Source organism: Juglans regia, chromosome 1 (assembly GCF_001411555.2).
Source record: "Juglans regia cultivar Chandler chromosome 1, Walnut 2.0, whole genome shotgun sequence".
Lineage (NCBI taxonomy): Eukaryota > Viridiplantae > Streptophyta > Magnoliopsida > Fagales > Juglandaceae > Juglans > Juglans regia.
The window spans coordinates 18,415,492-18,440,857 of NC_049901.1; the positions used below are offsets into that span (position 1 = coordinate 18,415,492).

General features: G+C 36.1%; 4 protein-coding genes across 5 annotated transcripts; 2 read left to right on the forward strand and 2 right to left on the reverse strand.

The window, feature by feature from the left end:
• Window positions 1-7,696: 7,696 nt before the first annotated feature.
• Window positions 7,697-11,837, forward strand: LOC109010151 (beta-amylase-like). The gene is made up of 8 exons (XM_018990872.2): window positions 7,697-8,218; window positions 8,758-8,826; window positions 8,917-9,315; window positions 9,948-10,112; window positions 10,239-10,502; window positions 10,601-10,810; window positions 11,199-11,438; window positions 11,544-11,837. Exons 1-8 carry the CDS (start codon window positions 7,988-7,990, stop codon window positions 11,736-11,738), a joined length of 1,773 nt encoding a protein of 590 aa, XP_018846417.2. The 5' UTR covers window positions 7,697-7,987; the 3' UTR covers window positions 11,739-11,837.
• On the reverse strand, window positions 11,814-14,328 carry LOC109010149 (putative pentatricopeptide repeat-containing protein At3g11460, mitochondrial). Its single transcript, XM_018990870.2, has one exon. The coding sequence runs from the start codon at window positions 14,036-14,038 to the stop codon at window positions 11,876-11,878; it is 2,163 nt and encodes a 720-aa protein (XP_018846415.2). The 5' UTR covers window positions 14,039-14,328; the 3' UTR covers window positions 11,814-11,875.
• A 1,065-nt stretch (window positions 14,329-15,393) lies between these two features.
• Window positions 15,394-21,071, forward strand: LOC109010147 (formin-like protein 3). Of its 2 annotated transcripts, none has more exons than XM_018990868.2 (6): window positions 15,394-16,045; window positions 17,864-18,602; window positions 18,688-19,174; window positions 19,261-19,460; window positions 19,618-19,853; window positions 20,102-21,071. In XM_018990868.2, the coding sequence occupies exons 1-6, from the start codon at window positions 15,902-15,904 to the stop codon at window positions 20,966-20,968; spliced, it is 2,673 nt and encodes an 890-aa protein (XP_018846413.1). In that variant the 5' UTR covers window positions 15,394-15,901; the 3' UTR covers window positions 20,969-21,071. The 2 variants fall into 2 exon arrangements, with proteins under 2 accessions (XP_018846413.1, XP_018846414.1); XM_018990869.2 differs by having other exon boundaries at window positions 18,715-19,174.
• Window positions 21,072-22,988: 1,917 nt separating this feature from the next.
• On the reverse strand, window positions 22,989-23,781 carry LOC109010152. Its single transcript, XM_018990874.2, has 2 exons — window positions 23,281-23,781; window positions 22,989-23,201 (listed from the first exon to the last, which is right to left on the reverse strand). The coding sequence occupies exons 1-2, from the start codon at window positions 23,583-23,585 to the stop codon at window positions 23,021-23,023; spliced, it is 486 nt and encodes a 161-aa protein (XP_018846419.2). The 5' UTR covers window positions 23,586-23,781; the 3' UTR covers window positions 22,989-23,020.
• Between the last annotated feature and the right edge of the window lie 1,585 nt (window positions 23,782-25,366).

Sequence of the window (25,366 nt, forward strand, 5' to 3'; positions counted from 1 at the left end):
ACCACATGAATTCCAAACTGCAATTAGGTTGAAGAAAAAAAAATTAGTTAAAAAATAATAATTTAAATAAAAATTAAATGATTAATTAACATATAGTTACTATAGTTGCAAAATATAAAAAAAAATTAAAAATATTATTATTAAAAAAATAATATTATATTATTATTTTGACTAATTCAATGTGAGATTATAACTTGAAAGATTTTGACTTTATGAAAACATGTACTTTTAGCTAAATTTTAGAGATGACTTTGATAAAACTAATATTAATGCTCTTATTTCATCTCAATTGATGGGACTTACCGCTTTTTCAACTTTTCATAAAAAGTTATCTATATCCCAACTTACTTCGTACATCCAAACTCATTATTGTTCACTTTTTAAATGGGATCCACTCTTACACAAAACTCATTCAAATATCTTAATTCACTACTATTTTAAAATATTCTTATATATTTTGAGATACTCTTAACATTCAAACGAAGCCAAAACAATCCCAATAGGGATTAATATATTTCTTTGCTTTAAAGTCACATTTGACAATGATCAATACTACACTTCATTCTAGGTTTTATCGTTCATAGTACATTAATCAATATGAAAAATATATTTCTTTTTAATTATACTTAAAGACTAATATTGACATGGCAGTCTTCTCTTTTTTTCTTTCTCCAATTTTCCTTAAAAAAAACTACTTAAAATATGATGCACATTTCTCATGAACTTCTTTTCGTTCCTCTCTTTTTTCTTCCAACTTAATGATGACACTTAAACCGAAGGGTTGCTTTCATTACACACATAACCCAACACTCTACAACACGAGCTCGCGACAATCATGCATCACATATATTTTCATTTATTACTAATTTAATGGTAGATATATGATATATTAAAAAAAAAATATGTCTACAATAGCATAAGGTTACATTCTCTGTTTTTAGTTTTAATCATTATCATATATGTTGATATACAAGTTGGAATAGTCCTCTTCTTCCCAAATTTTGTATTCCTTTGGATGAAACAATTTATTATTTTTTTTTTGTTATAAATAGCCTGTGATGTTAAGAGTCTGATGACTTAATGACATATAGTCTGGTTCTCTAAATTAAGAATCTGATTGAAAACTCTCCACCCCCTTATAAAATATAGCTTGTGATTTGAACATTTAAGCCAGAAATGTCTTATTAATGGAAATGTCGTAATTACTAGAAAAACAAAGGTAGGGGTATAGTCAGTATAAAATGAGAAGTTAGGGAGTCAATCTATAATTAACGAGGATATAAATACGGTGATTGGAATTAGCCGTCAAAAGAGGGAATACATTGAGAATCGATTCAGACAGACAGGCATGTATGCCATATCACTCCTCAATCATGATGCTTCATAGGTGTAACTCTTCCTTAATTATAGTTTACATTTGTTTATTCATTATTATTTTTTATATAACTTGATTAATTATTTTGAGTAATAATAAATAAAAAGATATGAGAGGAGAGAGATTGAGAAACTCATAAAATTATATTATGAATTGAAGAATTAGGGGCGGGGGCACCCCTTCCCCACACCCCGAATGGGGGGGGGAGGGTGGTTTTCACCCTCGTCCCCAGCCCCTAGGATGCGGGTGCAAGGTACCCCACCTAGGTGGGCGGGGCTGATTCCCAATCCACCCCGCCTCCTTCTACTTAAAAAAAAATATTACGTTTTATTTGATTTAAAAATTATTTCTAAGTATAAAAGTAATTAAAAATATATTTTAGATCCAAATTATAAATTTAAATTTTGTAAATATGACTATAATTTAAAATTTATGTAATTTTTAAATTTGCTAATATATATTTTGTGTAAATTGTAGTGTATTAATTTTTAAACTATGTAGTTTTTTAATTTTTCAATGCATATTTTGTGAACAAGTTTAACAAATTGTAATATATTTATATATACACAATTTGTAAATATATAAATATATATTTATGTTTATATATATATAATATATATATATATATATAAATGTAAGCGGGGGCGGGATGGGGGAAATGCGGGATGGGGTTGGGCCCTCCCCGCCACCCACCTCCGCTATGGGCCCTAGATGTGGGGTAGGGGGCGGAGCGGAAGCGGGGCGGGGCAGCGGGGGCGGGACCCCGCTATCCACCCCTATGAAAAATGTCTAAATGTGAGTTAGTATTGCATGTAACAAAAAATAGATTTTAGATGTCTTTCTAATATATAAATGCAATAGAGTGAATCTTTTGTGGAATGGCTAGCTTTTCTGCATATAAATGCAAGAGAAATACTCTAACTATAAAGTGATTCCACAAAAATAATCCCGAAGGAAAGCTGTCATTCATGAATAATTAATGCATGGCTACCACAACCACAAGCTAAGTTCATATATATATATATATTGAAAAATATTTTAACTACAAAGATATTTTATAAAAGTAAAATCACAAACTAAAATTCTATCAATAAGTTAATTTTGGTCGATTTATGAGATTGATATTTTTTTATAGGAAAATATCAATAACATTGAAACAAAGAGCATTACAAATTGTTCTTATCAAGTCATATAGCTTGAGATTAAGACATAGGGACATAGTCCCACCACATTTCAATATTCTCCACATTCCATGCCTATCTAGCCAATCGATGTGCAGCCTTATTACCCATTCTTGAATATGTACTACTTTTCACTCATGAAAGTTTTTCAACAATCTATGTATTTCTTTCAGTAAATTTTCAAGAGCTGAAAATTCTCCCCAGATAATTGAAGTTCATTAACAAGTAATAAGCAATCATTTTTCATAATTAGCTTCGAGATACCCCATTGAACACAAAACTGCAACCCCCTCAGCATAGCTAGAGCTTCAATAGATTTTGGATTCTTTTTTTTTTTTAGAAGAGCCGGTAGCCACATGTCCAATAGTGGCTCCGTCCCAAGTTTATTAAAGAAACTCTCACTTATAGCGGATGAATGCCGTGGAACAAGAAAAACAAATGGGAGAATACATCAAAGACTCTCAAACAAAAACAACCATACTCTAAACATGCCTAGCAAAACATGAAAGAATACATCAAAGACTCCCAAAAAAAAAAAAAAAAACCAACAATCCCCAAAACAACAACTACTATAAACAAGCCTAAAAAGACCTCTAAAACTGCCTAGCAAACAGGAAAACTAAGACTGAATATAGGAATACCCAATTTGTTCGGCCTAGCCAGGCCTTAATATGACAAGGAAGACTCTGGGTATCCATGTAAAACATATCCACACCCATTGCACCTTCCTTAGCTAAGGAATCCGCCACTGAGTTCCCTTATTTGAAGCAATGACGACACTCAACATCCATCTCTTCAAGATGATCAACAATAAGATCCCAGAAATCCCACAAATATCAAAGAGAGCAATTCCTGGACTTAACCCAGGACACCACCACCTGTGAGTCACAATCAACATCAACATCCCTCCAACCAGCATTTCTACAAAGCCGAAGGCCCTCAAGCAAGGCACGGAGTTCAGCCTCTGTATTGGTATAGGACCCAAAAGTTTTAGAGAAAGCAAAAATAATTTTGCCATCCTTGTCACGAAGCACTCCACCACCACCACCACTCCCTGGATTACCTAAACTACTCCCATCCACATTCAATTTAACACGATTATAGGCCGGTTTGGACCACCAAACCACTCTTTCATTTTTATGCTTAGGAACGACAAGGGGAATGTCAAGACTTGCTAGAAGCCTAGTATCGCCGATGCTCAACTTATCAACTTTGGATATACTATCTATCACCACATGCACCCAGAATTTAATCGAATGCCAAACCTCATTCACAGACTCATTCCTATTTTCCATCCGGGCCTTACATCTGCGTTGCCACAATCTCCACACAACAATGGATGGAAGTAGATCAGTAAGAATCCCAACTTAGGATTGACGCGTAGCATGTCGAAACCAAGCTAAAATACGTTCCCTCCAGCTCTGGATAGCCACAACGGAACACCCATCTCAGTGGAAACTTTCCTCCAAAGGGCAGTAGCAAAATCTCCACTACCCAGGACATGATTAATATCTTCACATTGCCGATTCTCACAACAATTACAACAAGAGACAATAAGAATACCAATCTTGCGAATTTGATCATCCACACTTAGACAATTAAATAAAGCTTTCCACGCACAAATGAAATCTTACTAGACAACCATTTATTCCAGATCCACAACGCACCATCCATTTTTGTAACTCTGACACGAATAATCTCCCAAGCCGACTTGGAAGAGAAATCCCTGCGTTTATTCGGAGTCCAAATTAACACATCGTCTTTATTCTTCACCCCACCCACCGAAGCCATAACCTCTCTGGCCAGTTACGGTCTAACGAGCTGATTGAGTTTATCCACGTCCTAACAGTTCTACACCACTATATCTTTCACCCTAAGATGAGTCTCCGAGATGTCATTAGCCCTCATACATAAAGGTCCTGCCTCCATATACTTGTCAAACCAAAGAGAGACCTTGCCTTCCCTTACTTTCCATTGAAGAACATTTGTCGCCTCATTTTCCACTTTACTGCATGCTAGAATAACATCACCCCGTTCATTTCTAAGAAAATCACCCACTCCCGCTTTCCTTTGATAAAAAAACATAGCATCATCTACATTTAGCTTCAAATATCCTGGTGGAGGGGATTTCGAGTAGCACAACAACTTTGAGTCTTTATTCATAGAGGGTTGCACCTCCTTTTGAGCTTTTTGCAAAGATATAGCAAACTCAATTACATGTGTTGGTTCATGATACACATTTTCAAAAATAAGTTTGTTCATTCTGAACAAAAATTCCCATGCAATTGCAAAGAAAGTAGACAGATCCTCATGATTGCCTCTTCCTTAACTAAATTTTCCAAGTCCCAAAAAGACATAAATTGATCAACTTTTTGTAGAGCTGGGATATAATGGTTCCAATTTTGACGGATTTCTTTATAGAAAAACATGCCATGTGAAAGGTCCTCCATTTGTTGTTGACAAAAAGTACATTTATCTTCCACAACTACATGTTTCTTTTTCGGATTGTTGGCAATCCATCACGACAAGCTATCCATGTAAAGATCTTTATTTTGTTAGGGAGTTTCATCTGCCATAATCTCTTCCAAAATGACACATTTCTGGATTCCATGGAGCTTGCTCCTACACTCTGCTTTAATTTGTTATAAAAAGAACTTACATGCACTTCTTACACAATATATCTCATTCTTTTCTTGATTCCAAAACTACTTTTCTTTATTGGAATTGGGATAGATAGTATTTTTAAAATTTTTGCTGCAGTATTTGGATTGAAAAGAGCTCTAATTTTTTCACATTCCACCACTAAGTATTTTCATCAACAGTTGCCTCCCTATCTTCTACAATAGTCTGATCAGTAAGTTGTTTGACAGTAATGTCAGGTATCCAAGGGTCATGAAAAACTTGAACAGATTTTCCATTACCAATTTGCCATTGACATCCTTATTGAAATAACTTGGTAGCTTCTCATATTCCTCTCCAGGCATAAGAGGGATTTGGACCCAATGTACAAGCAAAAAAGTTTGTTTTAGGGATGTATTTTGACTTATATATTTTGTGAAGTAACGAATCCTGATTCTGCAAAATTCTCCAGTCTTGTTTTGCTAAGAGGGCTAGATTAAAAGTCTTCAACTCTTTAGACCCTAGTTATCTTCTATACTTTGATTCATACATCTTTTCCCAGTTGATCCAATGAATTTTGTTTTCCTCTTATCACTTGCCCATAGGGAAAACCTTTTGTATCAAAAGATTCACTTTTTACCTTCCAGTTCTCAAACTCTCGATGGTTATGTCCTAGTTTTCCACAGTAGTAACAGAAGTCTGGTAATCTCTCATATGTGAATCAGACCCAATAAGAGTTGTTTATTCCAATATTTATTTTCTTTCGCCACTAGAGAGGTTTTGTTATGTCTAAACAGATTCTAACTCGTATAAATTCACTCCATTCCAATTTCCATTTCTCCAAATCCACTTCCATAACTTTGCCTAGAGAATTCCCAATGAGATGACAAATATACTCGTTACGTGTCGTTACGAGTAGGTCATGAATGTGAACCAGAATAACGACTCTGTTATTTGAATTGGGTGCACCAGCTGAGTGCCATCAAATTCCTTAATCAGCACCATATTTTTATCAAACGTCTATGGCCCCCCTCACGTTGCACCCTTTCCTTGTCTCTAACATCTTCAAATTCAGCAAGTAAAAACACAAACCCTACGTCTTGAAACTTGATAGGCTTCACAGGTCTCTATATCTTCTTCATCGTCTACTTGAAAAGCCTTTCTATTGTAATCTTTCGTTGTGCGAAGTCTAATGATGAAACAAATTTCTCTTGGTATTGCATCTTCCAGAAGACTTGTCTCTACTTGAATCTCTTCCTGCTCTTGTTTCGTAAGGGACATCCTTGCATACAACTTCTCCCAGTCGTCCTCCATATCAAAATCACTTCTATCGAAAAAGATGAGAAAAACCTTTACACAGACAAGATGAAGACCTAGAGAGAGGAGTATTTTGCTTAAGAATTTATGAGACTGATATTTTAATTGATTCGTGATTGATTAATATAACATAATCGAGCCTAATATTCAAGGTTTTGATTGGATAATATCTCAACATGAATGATGCTATATTGAGAGATCCATTTCACCCCAAAATGGTCGACATTATGTTTAAAAACAAATATATAATCGACATTATTACTTCAATCTTTACATCTTTATCTCATGCTGGTCTCATGCATATCATGTAGCAATTGATTTTGGATCAAGGTTCCCTTAATTTTTTGTTAAATGCCAGCCAATCAAATATGCAATCATTTGTCTGTTTATAAATGTTTTGAAATTTAATACGGTAGAAAATTAGTATATTTATAGTTTCCTTGCGAAAATATAATTATGATGGCTAAAATCAAAGTCGATATATTATAAGTAACTACAATTAGCGTTAATTATATGAAAAAATCTATTCATCATCCTAATCCTCTCATTATCTCATGATGTGGCATTAGACGATAGGCTTACAAGTGATATATAATAAATAGTCTCCAATCATCTTATGCCACATCATAGGATGATAGAAGGATGATGAGAATTAGGATAATGAGTAATATTACTCTAATTATATACCGTACTATCACTCAATTATTATGTATATTTCTCCCACATATTAGGTCCTAAAAGTCTAGGGATCCAAATCGTGCAATCAACTCCAGAACGTGATCTTCAAATAATTTTGAACCCCAAAAACTTCATACAAAGTAAAGAAGCTAAAGCGCGGTATGGCCCTGGGCCTGGGCCTGGGCCTCGACCCAACCTAAAGCGTTTACCTGTTGATAAAAGTTAGGCATGGGTAACTTAAGCTTAATGGTTGTTTATTTTATGCTCTCCATTACCTTTTATCTCTGGGATGTTTCAAATATCATTTCTCTTCCATATTAATTTGTTCAAATGGGTTTTTCATTCATTTTTTCCTTCCCAATATATAAAAGTTTAATTGTTTTTGCTAATTCTGAAAAAGAACAAATAGAAGACAGCGACTTGGGATAAGAGAAAAATTGCAGAAGAAACATGGCCAGGAAAAGTTTGATTTGGGATTGCGCTTTAAAGGGTGCATGCAAACGTGAGGACTCCATTAAAACTCCACAAGGATGATATATACACTATTATCACAGTCTCTTATAGAGCACACAAGCTGGAATATATGCTTTAACCATTAAACGTACGAACCTATAAGCCAGTATACTTCTCTTGCAAGCAAAAGTTTCTTCCATAATTCCAGTACTGACACTAGTTTGTTCATTCTATCAATCTTTGCTCTGCTGCTCGACTATAAATAGATATATATATATATATATATATAATATATATATCAGCACAATATCATGAGCTGAACGCATGAGTGATAACCATAGAAAGGAAAGAAGCCATAGTCAGGATGGCAAGCATTTTGCAGTCAACACAAGGAGCAATTGGTAAGATACTGTGGCTTCACCATGAGCATTTTCATTGGGAAATGCCGCCATCTAATCGGGCTAAAGGTGCACGAGGAGGAGCAAGGCAATTAAAGAGGCAAGAACTACTGAAGCATGCTCTCGCCTCTAGTGTGAGTCGTATCGTGAGGATTCCTCAAGCTGTGGCATCTGAGATTTCCGCCACAGAACAAGAGGTAAGTTAATTACAAGAATTCTTGTGCATCAATGATTTCTGCTATCTAAATATCATAAGCTGTGGTGACGGCAACCCTCACTGAATTCAATAGCCTTGTCAAATGTGCATAAAAACAGTTTTGTCACATCAGGGGTCATCATTGTCATTTTGGAAACTATAATGGCAAGAATAGCTCAAATAAGCCAAAATGACCACAATCCTGTCTCATTTGATTTGGCTGTACGCTACTTGTGTGTAGCCAGATGTTAGCTTTTCATGAGACTGACACGAATCTAGCCAGCTATCTCCCACTTCTGCAAAAGGGATTGGGGGCATCTAGGCCCTTAAAAGTGCGGTCCAGAAAGTAGTTCTCATGATAATGATAAACCACTCGGTTCTTACTTCTCATGGCCCAAAGACACAGTTATATTTATGTGCACTCTTTTTCATCCAAAGATCAGGTACAGTAGATAATGACAGATTTTTTTCCCTATAAAAGGAAGTAGGACTGAAGTTAAAGTGGAAGCATTTCATCCTCTTTGTACTAAAAAAATGCAGGCTCAAACATCTCTCACTTGCAATGAAAAGATGATGGCAAACTATGTCCCAGTCTACGTAATGCTCCCGGTAAGTTTCAACAAACCGATCCTCTTCACTCGCATTTGATCTATGCATTCTAAGATGGTAGTTAACTGCTGACTTTTTTTCTACGGCCAGTTGGGAGTTGTTACAGTTGACAATGTCTTAGAAGACAAGGACAGGCTTGAGAAACAGCTCAAGGAGCTACGCGCAGCTGGTGTGGATGGCGTAATGACAGATGTCTGGTGGGGGATTATAGAATCCCAAGGGCCTAAGCAGTACGATTGGAGTGCTTATAGGAGCTTGTTTCAACTTGTTAGAGAATGTGGGTTGAAGTTACAAGCCATAATGTCCTTCCACCAATGTGGAGGGAACATAGGGGATGTTGTCAACATCCCACTTCCCCAGTGGGTACTTGACATTGGAGAATCAGACCCCGATATCTTTTTTACCAATCGCACCGGTAATAGGAACATGGAGTACCTCAGTCTTGGTGTTGATAACCGGCGTCTCTTCTATGGACGAACTGCTGTTGAGGTAAGTCTAGTGAGAACTTCATTCTGCAATTTAGGCTCATGCTGCTTATCCAAGTACTACAAGTGGTATTGGTCATGTATACACTAGTATTCAAATCACATGGTTTATTGCAAAACAAAATCCATTGTCTGGTGATCTTGTCCTGGGTTCAATCAATGATGTTGTCCGATAAATCAAGGAATTAGTAGTGATATCTTCTTCCAAGGGTGCTCTCTGAAACTGCAATATATATGACTGAACTCACTGGTTGCTGTAAATGCAAGCAGATGATTGCCCGACATCGAGCAAAGTAACCAAGATTAGATGGGTTATCCAAATCCAGTTTCGTAGTTTGTTCAAGTACGATGATGATTATGACCTTTGATGCCAAATGACTTGGATTTTCCCTACCTGCTTCGAAAGTTATAGTCAACATGGTAAATCCAATACAAGTATCACCCACCTAGGTAGAAACCTGCCGATGCATTCGTATAACTTGGATTTTAGGGTGGCCAATAAATACAATTGAAAAACCATTGACAGACCTCCTCACCAAGTCCAATATTGCCAACCTTGATTTGGATTGTGATTAGTTCTGAAATCCACCAAACACATGATCATGACCTGTTACATACTAACTTTGATTTGTACAGATATACAGCGACTGCATGCAGAACTTCAGAGAGAACATGTCAGATTTTTTAGAAGATGGATTTATAATAGATATTGAAGTGGGACTTGGCCCCGCGGGGGAGTTAAGGTATCCCTCTTATCCACGAAATCAAGGATGGGTCTTCCCGGGCATTGGAGAATTTCAGGTGAGAGTGGTTTTTTGTACTTGTCTGTCCTCGGGAAAATTCCTCTAGAAATAGGTTTTAGTTTCGTTTTTTTTTTAAAGATGTTTTCATCTCTAAGACCACACACTACTTGTTTAAATGCTGCAGTGCTATGACAAATATCTCAAAGCAGAATTCAAAGAAGTTGCAACAAGTGAAGGTCATCCCGAGTGGGAAGTGCCAGATAATGCAGGGACATACAATGACACTCCCGAATCTACAGAGTTCTTCGGATCAAATGGTACATACCTCACTGAGAAAGGGAAGTTCTTCTTGACATGGTATTCTAACAAGTTACTGAGCCATGGTGACCAGATCCTGGATGAAGCGAATAAAGCTTTTATGGGCTGTAAAGTCAAGTTAGCAGCCAAAGTATAATATCTCATTACATTACAAACATCTCTTACTAACAGTACTAACCATCTTCTAGTTTCTATCCACAAAAAACTCATACATCATTTTGAAATCAGGTCTCCGGAATCCACTGGTGGTATAAAGCAGATAATCATGCTGCAGAGTTTACTGCAGGATACTACAACTTAAAAGATAGAGATGGATACCGACCTATAGCAAGGATGCTGTCCAGGCATTATGGCATTCTGAATTTCACATGTCTTGAGATGAGGGACTCTGAACAAAGTGCTGATGCCAAATGCGGACCTCAGGAACTCGTTCAGCAGGTAAGACTTATAATATCCTGATTCTATTTTTAAGATCTACTGTCATATTTATCAATTTCTTATTGAGATATGCTTTTTCGTGTGGTGGATTTGTAGAAGATTTTCATTTTAAATATGTCTTTTTTAATAACATCAATAAATTTGATGTTCCTTTTTTTCCCTTTTGTTTTTGACTATTATATATTAGGGGAAACAGTTCCTCTGAGTGTGTCTGTGAGAGAGAGAGAGAGAGAGAGCTTTTCCAACCTCCCAACTTTGCTTCTCATGGAGGTTCCAGTCACCTCTAAAAAAATTGATTCCATTAATTATGCATCTTTTGGAAGAATAATGTGAATGGACAAGGTCGTTACAAATCCACTCGGTTGATCTGTGGCACATGCATTTGCAGGTTCTGAGTGCAGGTTGGAGAGAGAACATTGACGTTGCAGGAGAGAATGCTCTTTCAAGATATGATCGTGATGGTTATAATCAAATCCTTCTAAATGCTAGACCTAATGGTGTCAACAAAGAGGGCAGACCAAAACTAAGGATGTATGGGGTGACGTACCTTCGTTTATCTGATGATCTAATGCAGAAAACGAATTTCAATATATTCAAGACATTTGTGAAGAAGATGCATGCTGATCAGGTAAGGCAATGATCCTATTGATTGTTATGTACTTCAAAAAGAATATGCTTCTTGAACTTCAAATGATCAACTGCTCTCTCTCTCTCTCTCTCCCTCCCCCTGTAGGATTACTGTCCAGACCAAGGAAAGTACAACCATCACATAGGTCCATTGGAGCGGTCTAAGCCAGAGATGACAATTGAAGATCTGCTAGAAGCAACCGAACCAATGGAGCCATTCCCATGGGACAAAGAAACAGATATGAGTGTCGGTGGTGCACTTGCTAATTTGATAGACAAGATCTTTTCTATGTTTAAGTGAGAACACAACCAAATGAGGAAATAATTAAAAGTCAAAGAATCAATTGAAAAACTTTTTGAGTATCTGATGTTCAAATAAAAGCTCCGAATTTCCTATTTCTGTATTAAATGTATAATTACATCCTAGTTAAGTATAACTCACCAATAATCACCGCATGAACAGATTCCATCTTTAAAGTGGTGAAACCTATGGATATCTCGCATAATAATTTCTCGACATGTGATCTTAGAAATTAATTTTGTCACCGTGTGGCAATCCCCACATATGCGAAGGTTTTTTGTGATCCTAATGATGGTCCCGGGACCGGTGTTAATAAGAGCAAAAGCAATGGCTAGTCTTTCACTATGACCCCAAAGCATCTTCTCCTTTGCTTCTTCATCAACATTGTAAAAAACTGAACTTGTATCAGGCTTGTATCCAGCCTCCTTCAGTCGCTGATTTAAGCTCTCTAACTTGGTGTATATATCTTTTGTCTGTTGGTGAGACCTATCTCCAACTATGAACCGATGAACCATCTTGTCTACCTCAACAAAACTGCAGCCTGGGGGCTTTTTCAGTCCTTTCCTTCTGACCATGGCTCTTACCCTTTCAACATCATCCCACCGTTTCTTGGCAGCATAAATATTGGAAAGGCAAACATAGGCACCCACCCCATTTGGGTTCATTTCAAAAACTTTCTGTTCCAGAATTTCGGCAAGATAGACATTTTGGTGCAGCCTGCAAGCTGAAAGTAGTGCAGCCCATATATCACTGGTAGGAACAACTTCCATAGTTTTGATAAGCTCATATGCTTCATCTAAGTGCCCTGCTCTTCCTAGAAGATCTACCAAACATGAATAGTGAGCAGGTGTAGGCTTGACATTGTACTCACTGAACATTTGATGGAATATTTGTCTTCCCTCATTGACTAATCCTGCATGACTACATGCTGATAAAACAGAAGTAAGAACACCCTCATCCGGAAGAATATTGTTTGCTATCATAGCATGAAAAATGGAGATGGCCTCTCCTCCCTTCCCATGAACCCCATATCCCATAACCATAGCACTCCAAGAAACCAAGTTCTTTTCCGGCATCTCATCAAAAACCCGACGTGAACAAGTCAAGCTTCCGCATTTGGAATACATGTCTATGAGGGAAGTTCCCACAATAGTATTCATACCAAACCCTTTCTTAACAAGACATGAGTGAACAGAGGTGCCGAATTGTAAGGCTGTAATCTGATCACAAGCTCCAAGAACTGTTACAACAGTCACTTCATCAGGCCCTTCTCCTCCTTTAACCATTTCACGGAAAAGTCTTAAGCTCTCAAAAGCATCTCCACTCTTTTCACAACCTGAAATCATAGAATTCCAAGAAACTTTATCTTTTAGCTTGATCTCATCAAATAGCTGCCTTGCGTATGCCATACAGCTACAACTGCAATACATTTCAATAAGAGCATTCCTCAAAAACTTATTAGAAAACTCAGCATTGTTTCGAACAATGTAACCGTGTAAAGTTTTCCCTGGCTTTAAGGCCATTAGACCAGCACAAGCAGAGAGGATACCAAGCAAAGTAGTCCCATCCACACCAAATCCAGAATTTGCCATCATATCAAAAACCACCAAAGCCTTTTTGGGGTTATTATTTTTCAAATAGCCCGATATCATCGTGTTCCAAGACGTTACATCTCTCAGAGGCATTCTATCAAATAGCACCCTCGCCGTTCCCATATCCCCAAACTTCGAGTACATCGCAAGCAGAGAATTACTCACGTAAATATCAGACTCCAATCCACTAATCACTACATCACCATGAACCCTCCTCCCGATATCCACAAGCAACAAATCGCCACAGGCCTTGAGAACAAACGGGTACGTGAACTTGTCCGCCTTCCATCCAAAACTCAACATTTCACGGTACAAAGCAACGGACTTTAAAGAACACCCACTACAAGCATATCCCCTGATCATGAAACTCCACAAGAAATTATTCTTCGAACCAATCGCATCAAAAATCAACTGGGCTTCTGCCATACGGCCACAACTCGCGTAAAAGGCAGCGAGTTTGGTGTTCAGGTAAGTGTTCTCTTGGAGAGTACCGCAAGTGGTCACGTGAGCATGTAGTTGCTGGCCTTTTGCAAAGGATTTGGTGTTGGTGAGGGACTGCAAGAGGGTTCCACATTGTAGGGAGGAGAGAGTGAAACCAGTTTGTAGGAAGTGGGAGGTGGGGATATGAAGAGATTGCTGGAAGAGGGCTGGGATGTGGCCCTTGTGGGATTTGAGAAGTTTGTGCGCGAAAGTGAGGGTGCCATTCATCAAGGAGAGTGGAGATGCTGAGAAGTGGGTGGGCGGCTCAATGAGGGTTCTATTAGTTTCAGTTTCAGGGGTCGTTTGGAAAGCACACTGGTACTGGTACCACTTCAGTTGAAAAAGATTGTTGCGCTGTGAATAGGTATTGGTACTGCTTTAAGAGAGAGTCTATATTTCGAAATACCGATAGTTTATTTTGCATCAAATATGCTACCCGTTTCCTGGAATTGTATACGTAGGTGTCTGCTAGCTTGTGATATAAAGGATTCAGAATTAATGGCGGAAGATTCAGCAGATTCTAATGGAAGAAGATATAGGTACCAAGCTTTGATTTCTTGAATGGTATTGAAGATATAAGCTTTGTTTACGTCTATTTTACAACTCAATTTAATTGTGTTACTTTATTAAAAAATAATTTCAATTTTACAAGACACCATACCACCCTTCCAGATCGCCATCATGGGATTTGAACGGCCTCATCTAGTCTTGTACTTCCTCAGTAGGCTGAAAATGATTATTTCTCCAGTTCTTGTATGATTTTTGACATTAACATCATCTATAATATTCTATTGAGTAATTGATTACAGAGAACATGAAATCGGATTATCCTGAATATTTTCTCCCCATATGTTTTTAATAAATTATCGACTGTTCAACATACTAAGCTGACTATTATAGTGATCATGTTTTATATTTTGGAATGTTTATATAAATAAATACTACTTGCCGAAGAGAAATTGGGGTCCAACCATAACATCAGAATGGATGTCAGTTAGCAAGTTAAACCAAACTTGGTAACTAATTCTAAAAAATGCTAACCAATTAGCCTATTAATATCAAATCAATTCTAATCAATAAATAAAAAATTTCCAATTTCATGTGTGGCCACTTTAACCAAAATTAAGCAATATTTACAATTTTAAGTTATGCAAATCATGCACATTGTCTTAAAAAAAATAGATAAATTTAAAATTCACATAAAAAATTTATTTTTTTAATAATAGATTATATTTTTTTTCGAAAAAAATGACTAAATTTTGTACATCTTAAGACTGTATCTAATATTATTATTATTATAAACATGCATTTATAGGATACAAAGAAAACATAAAAAATAAAAGGAACTATAATAAAGAAGTTGCATCTCATGATTTTCAGCTCTACTTTATTAGGACTGAATATAGAAATACCAACATAAATATATGTGAAAGAAATATTACGAAATTGGGGAAGGCAGATGGGTCCCAAAATCAATTAATAAAGACAAACCAAAAAACAAAATAAAGCCAAAAAAACACAAAATCATGGGTGTCCGACATCGTTCTCCCCACGTTTCTTTGAGCCTTGCACGAATCACGCGTCATTCTCTCTCCCCCTCTCTCTCTCCTCCAAAAGCATGACATAACGAACAAAAATCCCAGCGCGAAAATCTTCCATTGGAAATCACTGAAAGAACAAAACCGTTTTCACCATTTTTTATCCGTAGGACCCAAAACTCTGATTTACGCATGGTCTTGAGTTTCTTCGGTTGGCATGGGGGCTTTGCATGATTTGGTTTCTTGATTCCTTTACATTCGTTGGATTCTTGCAAAACATATTGCATTCAGGTCAGCGACATTGAGTTTTATATCTAAGATTCGATTAGTATTGATTCTGTATACGTATCATGGTCACGTTCCAATCCCGATTCTGAGCTTTCTAGATTGAGAAAACATTGAGGCTTATTGACGAAACTGTACATGAAAGGCTTTTTGAGAAGAAGGAGGACTAGGTTTTTTTCTTGTTGTAGAGACTTGAAGGATTTTTATTTAAGTTTGATCAAATGAGAAGGAAAATATGTGGCGGTTTGAGTGATTTGGAGAACATGCAATGGGATTGAGAAGGGCAGGCTATGCAGTTGTTTTCGTGATTTTGCTTTGTACATTGTCAATAAGAGGTTCAGACGTGAAGATCAGAGAGATAGCAGTAACATTCTTTAGCAATGCAGATTCCCCAGAGACAGATGGTAACATGGTATGAAACTCATGCACTTCCCTTTATTTTTAAGCATTATGGGTACTAAAAGAGTTTTAGATGTGATTTGAAACCATGATGCAGTTTTGGTTTAAGGATGTTAGATGTTTTGAATAGGCTGCCTTTGGACTCTGCTTAGTTCTTTTTGTGGAAATTGTTAAAGGAGGAAAGTTTGTCAATTCGGAGCTGTTGACAAACTACTTTTAACATATTATTAATGATTACTGCTTCTAGACGATCAGTTGAATCTATCAGGCCCCTATCTATGTTGTAAAATAAAGTTTGGGTTATTAATTTTTGGAATGGAGTAGTCTGAAATTATATCGAAGTGGCCAGGTGTTCAAGAGAAAGAAAAAATTTATCAAAATTCTCTTTGGCACAAAAAAGTACAGGGAAAAAGAAAAGAGTCATTAGTTCTGGCCTTTGATAACAGGACAACTCCTGGAACACCTTAAGCCCCGTTTGGTTGTTAAACTCATCTGAGTTCAACTCAGTTTAGTCTAATTTTGAGCTAAATCTAATATCCAAACACCCAACTTTCAAATTACTAAACTCATCTCAACTCAAAACCTCTTTACACGTGGGACCCACATCCTTTTTCAATTCAACACTTCTTTATACGTGAGACTCACAATCTTTTTCAACTTTACATTAATACATCTAAACTTATCTTAACATCTAAACACATTTAAACTCATCTTAGGTGGACTCTACAAAACTCACTCTACCATCTCAACTCACTACTATTCATAAAGAACTCAACTCAGCTCAATTCAGCTCAACTTTTTCGTTCTTAAAAGTTAAAGGAGGATCTTAGATAAATGTCCTTCCTGAGGAATTTGAGCATTCGAATTTTTTTTTATAGCTAGACAGCTAAGAAATGGTTTCAATAAGATATGCTTTTGGAATGGTGGGAAGGAAGAGTAATTTTCTGATGTCTTGCCTCCTGTCTCATTTTCATAGTTTGAAGTTTATACATGACACTTTATTGCAATTTCTTAGGAACTTTTGCACCTTCTTGTTCTGAAATGATTTCCATTGAAAGCACAAGATACTCTTTTTGTATTGGAAGTTTAGCAAGCTGGGTAATCGAGCATTCAAGGTTCATTGAACATTTGTGTTCTACTCTTTGTTAATTTGTCTCTTCCCCAGGCATGTGACATCAGGGGCCTCAAGTTAGGATGAGAAAAAATTTGATTTCTATTGAAAACCCATTTACAAACATGGGTAGATCAATAAACTAACAACACATTGGGGCTTCAAATGATATGACGGTTTTCTTATTGAGCTATGTCAAGATTCCCCTACCTTAAGTTCAAGGAACTAGTCTTTTTGTTGTTGTTTGAGTTGTTCCAAGGTTTTCCATTAGACAGAAGCAAGTGATTCGTGTATGAAATAAGTTCAATTCCTATTAATGTCTTCCACATTTGAGACACACAAGATCAACTAGCTCCCAAATTGCCAATCCAAAAAAATAAAAATGAATACCAGATCTATTGTACCATCCGAACGCAAAACTGATGCATACATCCAGCACTAAATGATTTCAGTTTTTGTAATCCTAACGTAAATGCATATTTCTTTGCGTACATGTATAGAAAACCTCATTTTTTACATCATTCTTTTCTGAAAAGCTTTTCCTTGATAAAAGTAAGGCTTTCAGTGAATCAAGATATGTCAGTGTGGAGATATAGCAACTGCAATTAAGGATTGGAATGGGATTTTGTAGTTCTTACACTGAACTCACAGAGAAATATTAGGAGTTTCCATAATAAGTTGATCAATTTCGGGGTATTTGATGAAATATTTTTACTGCAGGTGGAAAAGATATGGATTCGTTGCAGGAAAGAATTGATAGACAGGAAAGAGACTCTTAAAGAACTTGAATTGTCTATCCTTCATGAAATAACAAGGGATATAATACCAGCATTTTCGACAAATGGAAACATAGACAGATCTTTGAGAGTTCTACCTCCCCATGTGAGACAAACAGTTTTGGATTGCTTAAGAAGAAAAAGTCTTTTGTTTCATGGACCTAGCAAAGGGGCTTGCTCCGAGAATGGGATCATTAATTGTGTTGAGTGGCTTTTCAGTTGGCCTAATGTCCCTAGAAGATATCTGGTTAGTAAGTCAAGTCGAATGAAACCACCAAGCCCTGCTCCAGCTCCTATCCCAGCATCAACATCTCCTAGGAGCGGACTGGCACCATATAATCAAGTACCTGCCAGTGCTCCATCTCCAAGTCTAGGGGCACCTGTTGGGGCACTAGAAGAGACATCTTTTTCACCAGATATTATTGACCCAATTGCTCCACCTCCTCCTCATAAAAGTTCTCCGCCTGTTCACCATGTTGTTCCACAAAAGTCACCAAAAAAGCATGATAGCAGTCAGAAGGAAAAAATAGTCCTTATTACTGCCACTGCAGCAGGAGTCCTTGCCTTTGTTGCATTGCTCCTACTTTGTTGTCTGAAGGGTAGTAACAAAAAAAATGGTGCAAAAGATGGAAAAAGAGATGAAAAGCCTCTTCTCATGTTAAGCATGAGCGACTTTTCTGCTGGTATGCATTTATCAGGATTTTTTGCTCATTATTATCTCCAATTGTGGTGCATGTTGTGATGATCTCTATAAAATTAATCCTTCAGGTTCCTCACAAAATTCTGTTAGTCCAGGAAATTCAAGTAGGAAAGATTTCATTTTTGACAGTGGAAAGAGTCCTTTCCTTATCAATATGTCTTTGAAGCATGGTAACAATGACCCATCACCAGCTGGGGCCCCAGCATCAGAAGGTGCAGAGCCAGCACCGTTTCCGCCTTTAAAACTTCCACCTGGAAGATCAGCTCCTTCGCCTCCAGCTCCACCAAGTACACGACCTACTCCTCCTGCTCCTCAGCCCCCACCACCTTCTAAAGTTGGTCGACCTCCACCTGCTCCGCCAAAACCGAGTGGGAGAAATCGACCTTCATATCTTGGGCCACATCGTCAAGGAAACAATGGTTCTAGTGAGGGATGTGATCTTGATGGGGAATCTGAAGCTCCAAAAGCCAAGTTAAAGCCATTTTTCTGGGATAAGGTTCTTGCCAACCCTGATCAATCAATGGTCTGGCATGAGATCAGTTCTGGATCATTCCAGTAAGAACAGAACTCTACTTTTTCCAATAATAAGCAAAAGTCAACTGCGTCAACTTAACCACTAAATGCTCTACAAAATTTTTCAGGTTCAATGAAGAGATGATAGAGTCTCTATTTGGTTATACCAATATCGATAAAAATAAAATTGAGCGCAAGAAAGAGTCAACTTCACTTGAACCTACCCAGTATATTCAGATTATTGATCCTAAAAAAGCACAAAATTTGTCGATTCTTTTACGAGCACTGAATGTGACAACAGAAGAAGTCCTTAGTGCTCTTCAAGAAGGTCTCTCTCTCTCTCTCTCTCTCTCTCTCTCTCTCTCTAACTCTCTATTTCTTTCAGTGTCTTGTTTCACGTCCACCTAGACAAAGTTTTTAGTCATGGATATGATTAATTGTTGGTTTTGAGGCATCGAAAGCATATTAGTAATTAATTGAATCAGGAAATGAGCTTCCCGTGGAACTCCTTCAAACTTTGCTGAAGATGGCACCAACAACAGAAGAAGAACTGAAGCTCAGGCTATTCAGTGGTGATCTTTCTCAACTGGGCCCTGCAGAGAGGTTCCTTAAAGTCTTGGTTGACTTCCCTCTAGCATTTAAACGAATTGAGTCACTTTTGTTTATGAGTTCAGTTCGAGAGGAGGTCTCTACTGTTAAAGAGTCCTTGGAAACTTTAGAGGTGAGACACTAAAGATACGAATTCTGTCTCCCATCTAATTTTATACTGCAAGACATCTCATATTATATCTTCTCTTTCAGTAGATGTGCAGTGCTTCACGATTGTGGACTATGGAACTTTCATGGTTTATATGCTACAGAGTATTTATATGGATGAATTTAACTTTAATGTTCCAGATCCTTTGTCCTTCTATGGAAAGGTAGCCAGATGTTTATGGTTAGATAATAATTTCTCATTTTCAAATGCAGGTTGCCAGCAAAAAACTAAAAAGCAGCAGGCTATTCCTAAAACTCTTAGAAGCAGTTCTTAAAACCGGAAACCGCATGAATGATGGTACCTACAGAGGTGGTGCCCAAGCGTTTAAGCTTGACACACTCTTGAAATTGTCTGACGTAAAGGGAACTGATGGCAAGACCACACTACTTCACTTTGTTGTCCAAGAGATCATTCGTTCTGAAGGCATACGAGCAGTCCGTACAGCCAGAGCAAGCCAGAGCACCTCTAGCATGAAAACAGATGATTTTGCGGAGGACTCCACTGAAGAATCAGCAGAGCATTATCGTAACGTTGGTCTTCAGGTGGTTTCAGGTTTAAGTGGTGAACTTGAAGATGTCAAAAAGGCAGCATTCATAGATGCTGATAGCCTAAATGCTACAGTGTCAAAACTGAACCAATCAATGAAAAAAACAAAAGATTTCCTATATGCTGAGATGAAGAGTTTGGATCATGAAGAGAGTGAATTCCATCGTGCACTGGCCAATTTTGTGGAGTGTATGGAAGCTGACATTTCAAGGTTACTGGAGGAAGAAAAGAGAATAATGGCTCTGGTGAAAAGTGCTGCAGATTACTTCCATGGTAAAGCAGGAAAGGATGAAGGCTTGCGGTTGTTTGCAATTGTACGTGATTTCTTGAGAATGTTAGATAAGGCATGTAAAGAGGTTAGGGATGCCGGCATGAAGCCGTTGAGGACTCCAAAGAAAGAGGCTCCATCAGCGTCTTCTTGTAAAGAAATTCATCAGCAATCTTCAGATATACGTCAACGACTATTTCCGGCGATAGTGGAGCGGCGAAAGGACGACTCGAGTTCAGATGACGAGAGTCCCTCTACCCTGTAGGTTCATTGTGTCCAAATTGTCTTCCTTTTATGAGTTTGCTTCTCAAACTACCGTTCAGGTTTTTTTTTTTTTTTTTTAATAATAATGAAGAAAATAACTATTAGTAAAGTGATATATTTTTTATTTTTAAAAAATATTTAAAAATATTTAAAAAAACTGTTAAAAAAAATGAAAACAAGAAAAAAATAATTTGAACTCCATGTACACTTGAGGAGACAAGTTCATGGAACTATCATCAACCTATTTTAAATGTACAAATTATTTCATTTTATCTAATTATTATAATTTTTTTAAATTTTTATATAAAATATAAAATATAAAATATAATAAATAATTTAATTTTTTAAATTTAAAATAAAAAAATTATATTTTAATAATATTTTATTTAATTTTTATCTCTTAACAAACGAAATCTTATTTTGGCACGTGATAGCTAGCGGTTATTTTATAGCTTTTTTAAAGGCTAGGAAAATAAGAATTATTTTATTCTCTTTTAGGCTTGTTTGATTCTTAAATCAATTTCAATTCATTATCATAACTTTTTTAAATTTTAATATAAAATATAATAAATAATTTAATTTTTTAAAATTTTAAAATAATAATAATATTAAATAATAATATTTTAATAATATTTTACCATCTTATCAAAACTGAATTTAACATTCAAACATAACCTACTTTATTATAGTTCTAATTATTTTCATTTTCTTTAACACCAGTAGCCAGTAGGGCTTAGCTCTATAGTTCCCGTAGATAGGAGAAGGAGATTTTAGAGAATGAGATAATGTTGCGATTGAATGTTAAATTGATTTGAGTTGAGGTGAAAGTTAAAAATTAAATAAAATATTATTTTAAAATTTGAAAAAATTGAATTATTTATTATATTTTGTATTGAAATTTAAAAAAGTTATAATGATTAATTTGTGAATAGTAATGTGATAGTTTAAGTTAATATTTTATGAGGTTTTGAGAAATAAGAGAGAAAAAGTTGAATAAAAAATATTATAAATTTAAAATATTTTTAAAATATTATTTTTATTTTGAGATTTAAAAAATTGATTTTTTTTTTTTTTTTTAAGGATTGAGAGAGTTGTAATGATTAGTTTAAAAAATTTATAATGATTAGTTTGAGAATGCTTATTTAAAAAAAAAAAAAAAAATCTATTATCTGTTTAAACTTAAAAAAAAAAAAAAAAAAAAGAAAAAGAAAAACCGATTCAAGTAAAAAATTTATAAAATCTTTTTATCTAAAACAAGATTAAAAAAGTCATTTTAACTGACAACTTTTTCCACTATAATGTTTTTGAGTAATTCTACTTACAACCGTGAAGTGCGTAACCGCCGCGTAATCGCTTTAGAAAAGAGTGGGGTCCACTATTAAAAAGTTAATTTTTTTCATGTGGGTCTCATGTTTTATTCATTTTTTTCAAAGCGATTACGCGACGGTTACGCAATTCACGGTTGTAAGTATCTTTTCTCAATGTTTTTAATGACGGGGAGGCCCTGCCGCGGGGGACTATACGTTTGGTCACAAACAGTAATAAAAAAAATAAAAAGAAAAGAAAAAAAATTTTATTTGAGTCTCCAAATGAAAATTGCATGTGTAAGTCATTTACTAAATAGAAAAAGAATACTATTTTAATAAGGATATTATTATAATTTTAAAAAAATTTAAAGATAAAATTAACTAGACTTGAAATACAATTCTCATTTAAAGAATATATATAGCATTGCTCTAAAAAAAACTTCATTTTAGTGGCGGTAATAATGTGATGTTGGGAGACAGTTTTTCGTCACAAAATTTTTCATGATGGTTTTTTTATGACTTTTTTTTATTATTTGTAAAAGTTTTCCCCCTTAATCATTCCCCTAAATTATGGAGAATATTGTAGTAAACCGGCAAACAATATTATCTCTGAATTAGAAAAGGAAAGAGAAAAAAAAAAAAAAAAACTAATTGGCAATTATATGATCACATTTGCCATTCTAGAGAGCTAAAACTTCAACGTGAAGAGACCGATTAGGAAATGAGTAATGTTAAATATAGTCATCTTATTCGTTAAGAATGGCAGTGGTAGAAACGTAATATGCAACACTAAACAGAGCATGAACAAAACACAAAATCCCCCCAATGGACAGAAAATGATGGTGTGTGAAACCGCAAGAAGCGTTGGACTTGTGATTTGACCATGTCCCAATCACCAGCGTGCCCAATCCGACGGCAAATATTATCCTGATCATCAGAGATCAAACATCAGATAAATTAAATCATGGCGTGCATGCTAATAATTAATTAAGACATGATTAATTACCAAGTGAAAACGAGGCATGCCACTGAGAGTTGCCTGCTTGGGGAAGCCTTTTCGAACTCTTCCTGAGAGCAAATGCAATTGCACCCACCAAGCAAGTTTGCTATGACATGGGCTATACACAGAACTCCTGCTGCTGCTAACCCTAGCTTCAATGCCTGTTTGCTTGGGTCTCGACACTCGAATATCCACAGCCTCATGTGCTTCACCTTGTTTTCTTCAACTTCGGCTTCAATACCCAGAATACCGGCCACGACATCCAGCCCCACGATCAATATGCAGATGAAAGCACCAGCTACCTTGCCCATTTTGGTGAAGTACACAGATCAGCACTTGAAGATGGGTCTTTGAAGAATAAATCTTCTCTCTCTCTCTCTCTCTCTCTCGAATATTGAGCACTTGCTAGCTATAGTATGATCTTTTAGATATTGGAGCGAAGATTAAGGGGGAGAGTTTTAAAAAGAGTAGAAAAGTTTGTAGCATAGCATGGATACCAGCTAATAGTTCATGGGGTAAGTGGGGAAAAGCTTCTTTTGTCTACACAGTGCATAAATACTTTAATTTGCTTTCTGTGTCTTCTTTCTCTTCTTTTTTCTTCAAATCTTGGATTCTTTTCTTGGGGGAGAAAGGAAAGTAGGGCATAAAACAGCTCATAGATGAGCGTGCAGATCGAGGCATCCATCTGATATATGGCCCAGATGAATCGGTGCAATTCATTGTGTTTCTTTTGACTTTTAAGCCATGGTTTTATATTCATTCACTTCAATCGAGTTAAAGTGGGGGCGCGCATGTCACTCCCCTGTCAAGTGTGCGTTTAATGGTACATATAGATTGGCTTCAAGTACTACATATTTTAGCTTCCTTCATATATTTTTCTATAACCAAATAGTACTAAGTAACATTTGTACAACCTTCTTACAATCATATTTTCTAGGGCTGTAGAATTGGATTGAATTTTTTGCCCATCCGATCTAGAAACTGGCTATCCAAATCAATTTGAGAGGATAACCGTCCGGATGGTAACCGGGCTGTTAAAATAATTTTGTACCCGCCCGGACCCAGATACGAATCTGGGTTGGATATGCAGTATTAGCAATATTTAAAAATAATTGTGTTTACAACGATGTTGTTTTAGTTTTCTTACATAAAATTGATGATCAAGAACTTGTAATGGATTGTTTTTGTTCGCTGTGATTTTTGAAATCTGGAAGCAATGCTATGTTCTCTACTAACTGTGCAGGTTAGTTCTTGGTTATTATGTTCATGGTTCTTTGAGTTGCGTTTCAACTTCACTGAACACACCCTCTTGAACTATCAAACTTCCTAAATTTATAAATGCATTGCATCTCCCTAATTTGGGGTTAATGATGCTCAGAATAACACCGACTTGAATGGTCACAATTAGTGAAATGAAAAAGATGGTTAAACCTTACTTCTGTATTTACTGCTGTAGTTTATTAGTACCAACATACTTCCTCATATTCACATCTTATATTTAATTTTTTTTTTTATAGAGTGTGGATGTTTTTTATGAAGTGTGAGATAGTAAATAATAATAACTGAGAAGAATAATTTTTTTTTTTGCATAATACTTAATGCCACCAACAACATAATGTAAGGGAGGATGTGAATTTTGGACCTCGTGTGTGTGGCCCCCCCAAGGCTTTCAAGTATGGGTTCATTTTTCTGAGAGGCGCACACCACGCAATCACATTTTTATGAGGATGCCAAATTTCTTTTCTTTGTTTAATTCTACACCACTTTTTTTTTTTTTTATATATAATCAAGCTTCATGTGTATATATATATATATATATATATATAGTTACAAGATATTAGAGTTTAAAGGGTTGGAGGCTTCAACAATCATCACAAACTAGCTAATACAACACGAGAGAAAGAAAAATAAAATAAAATAAAATAGAGAGAGATTTGAAGCCAATGGCTCCTACCCACTTCCCACGAGTGGATGTCGCTTAAAGTGGTTTTTTTGCAGTCTGATAAACAGACTATGACACTACTACGATTAAAAGTCGCAATAGATCATTGTGTTGTGTTGCACTTTGTTGGTCCAATTTGGTTGAAAAAAA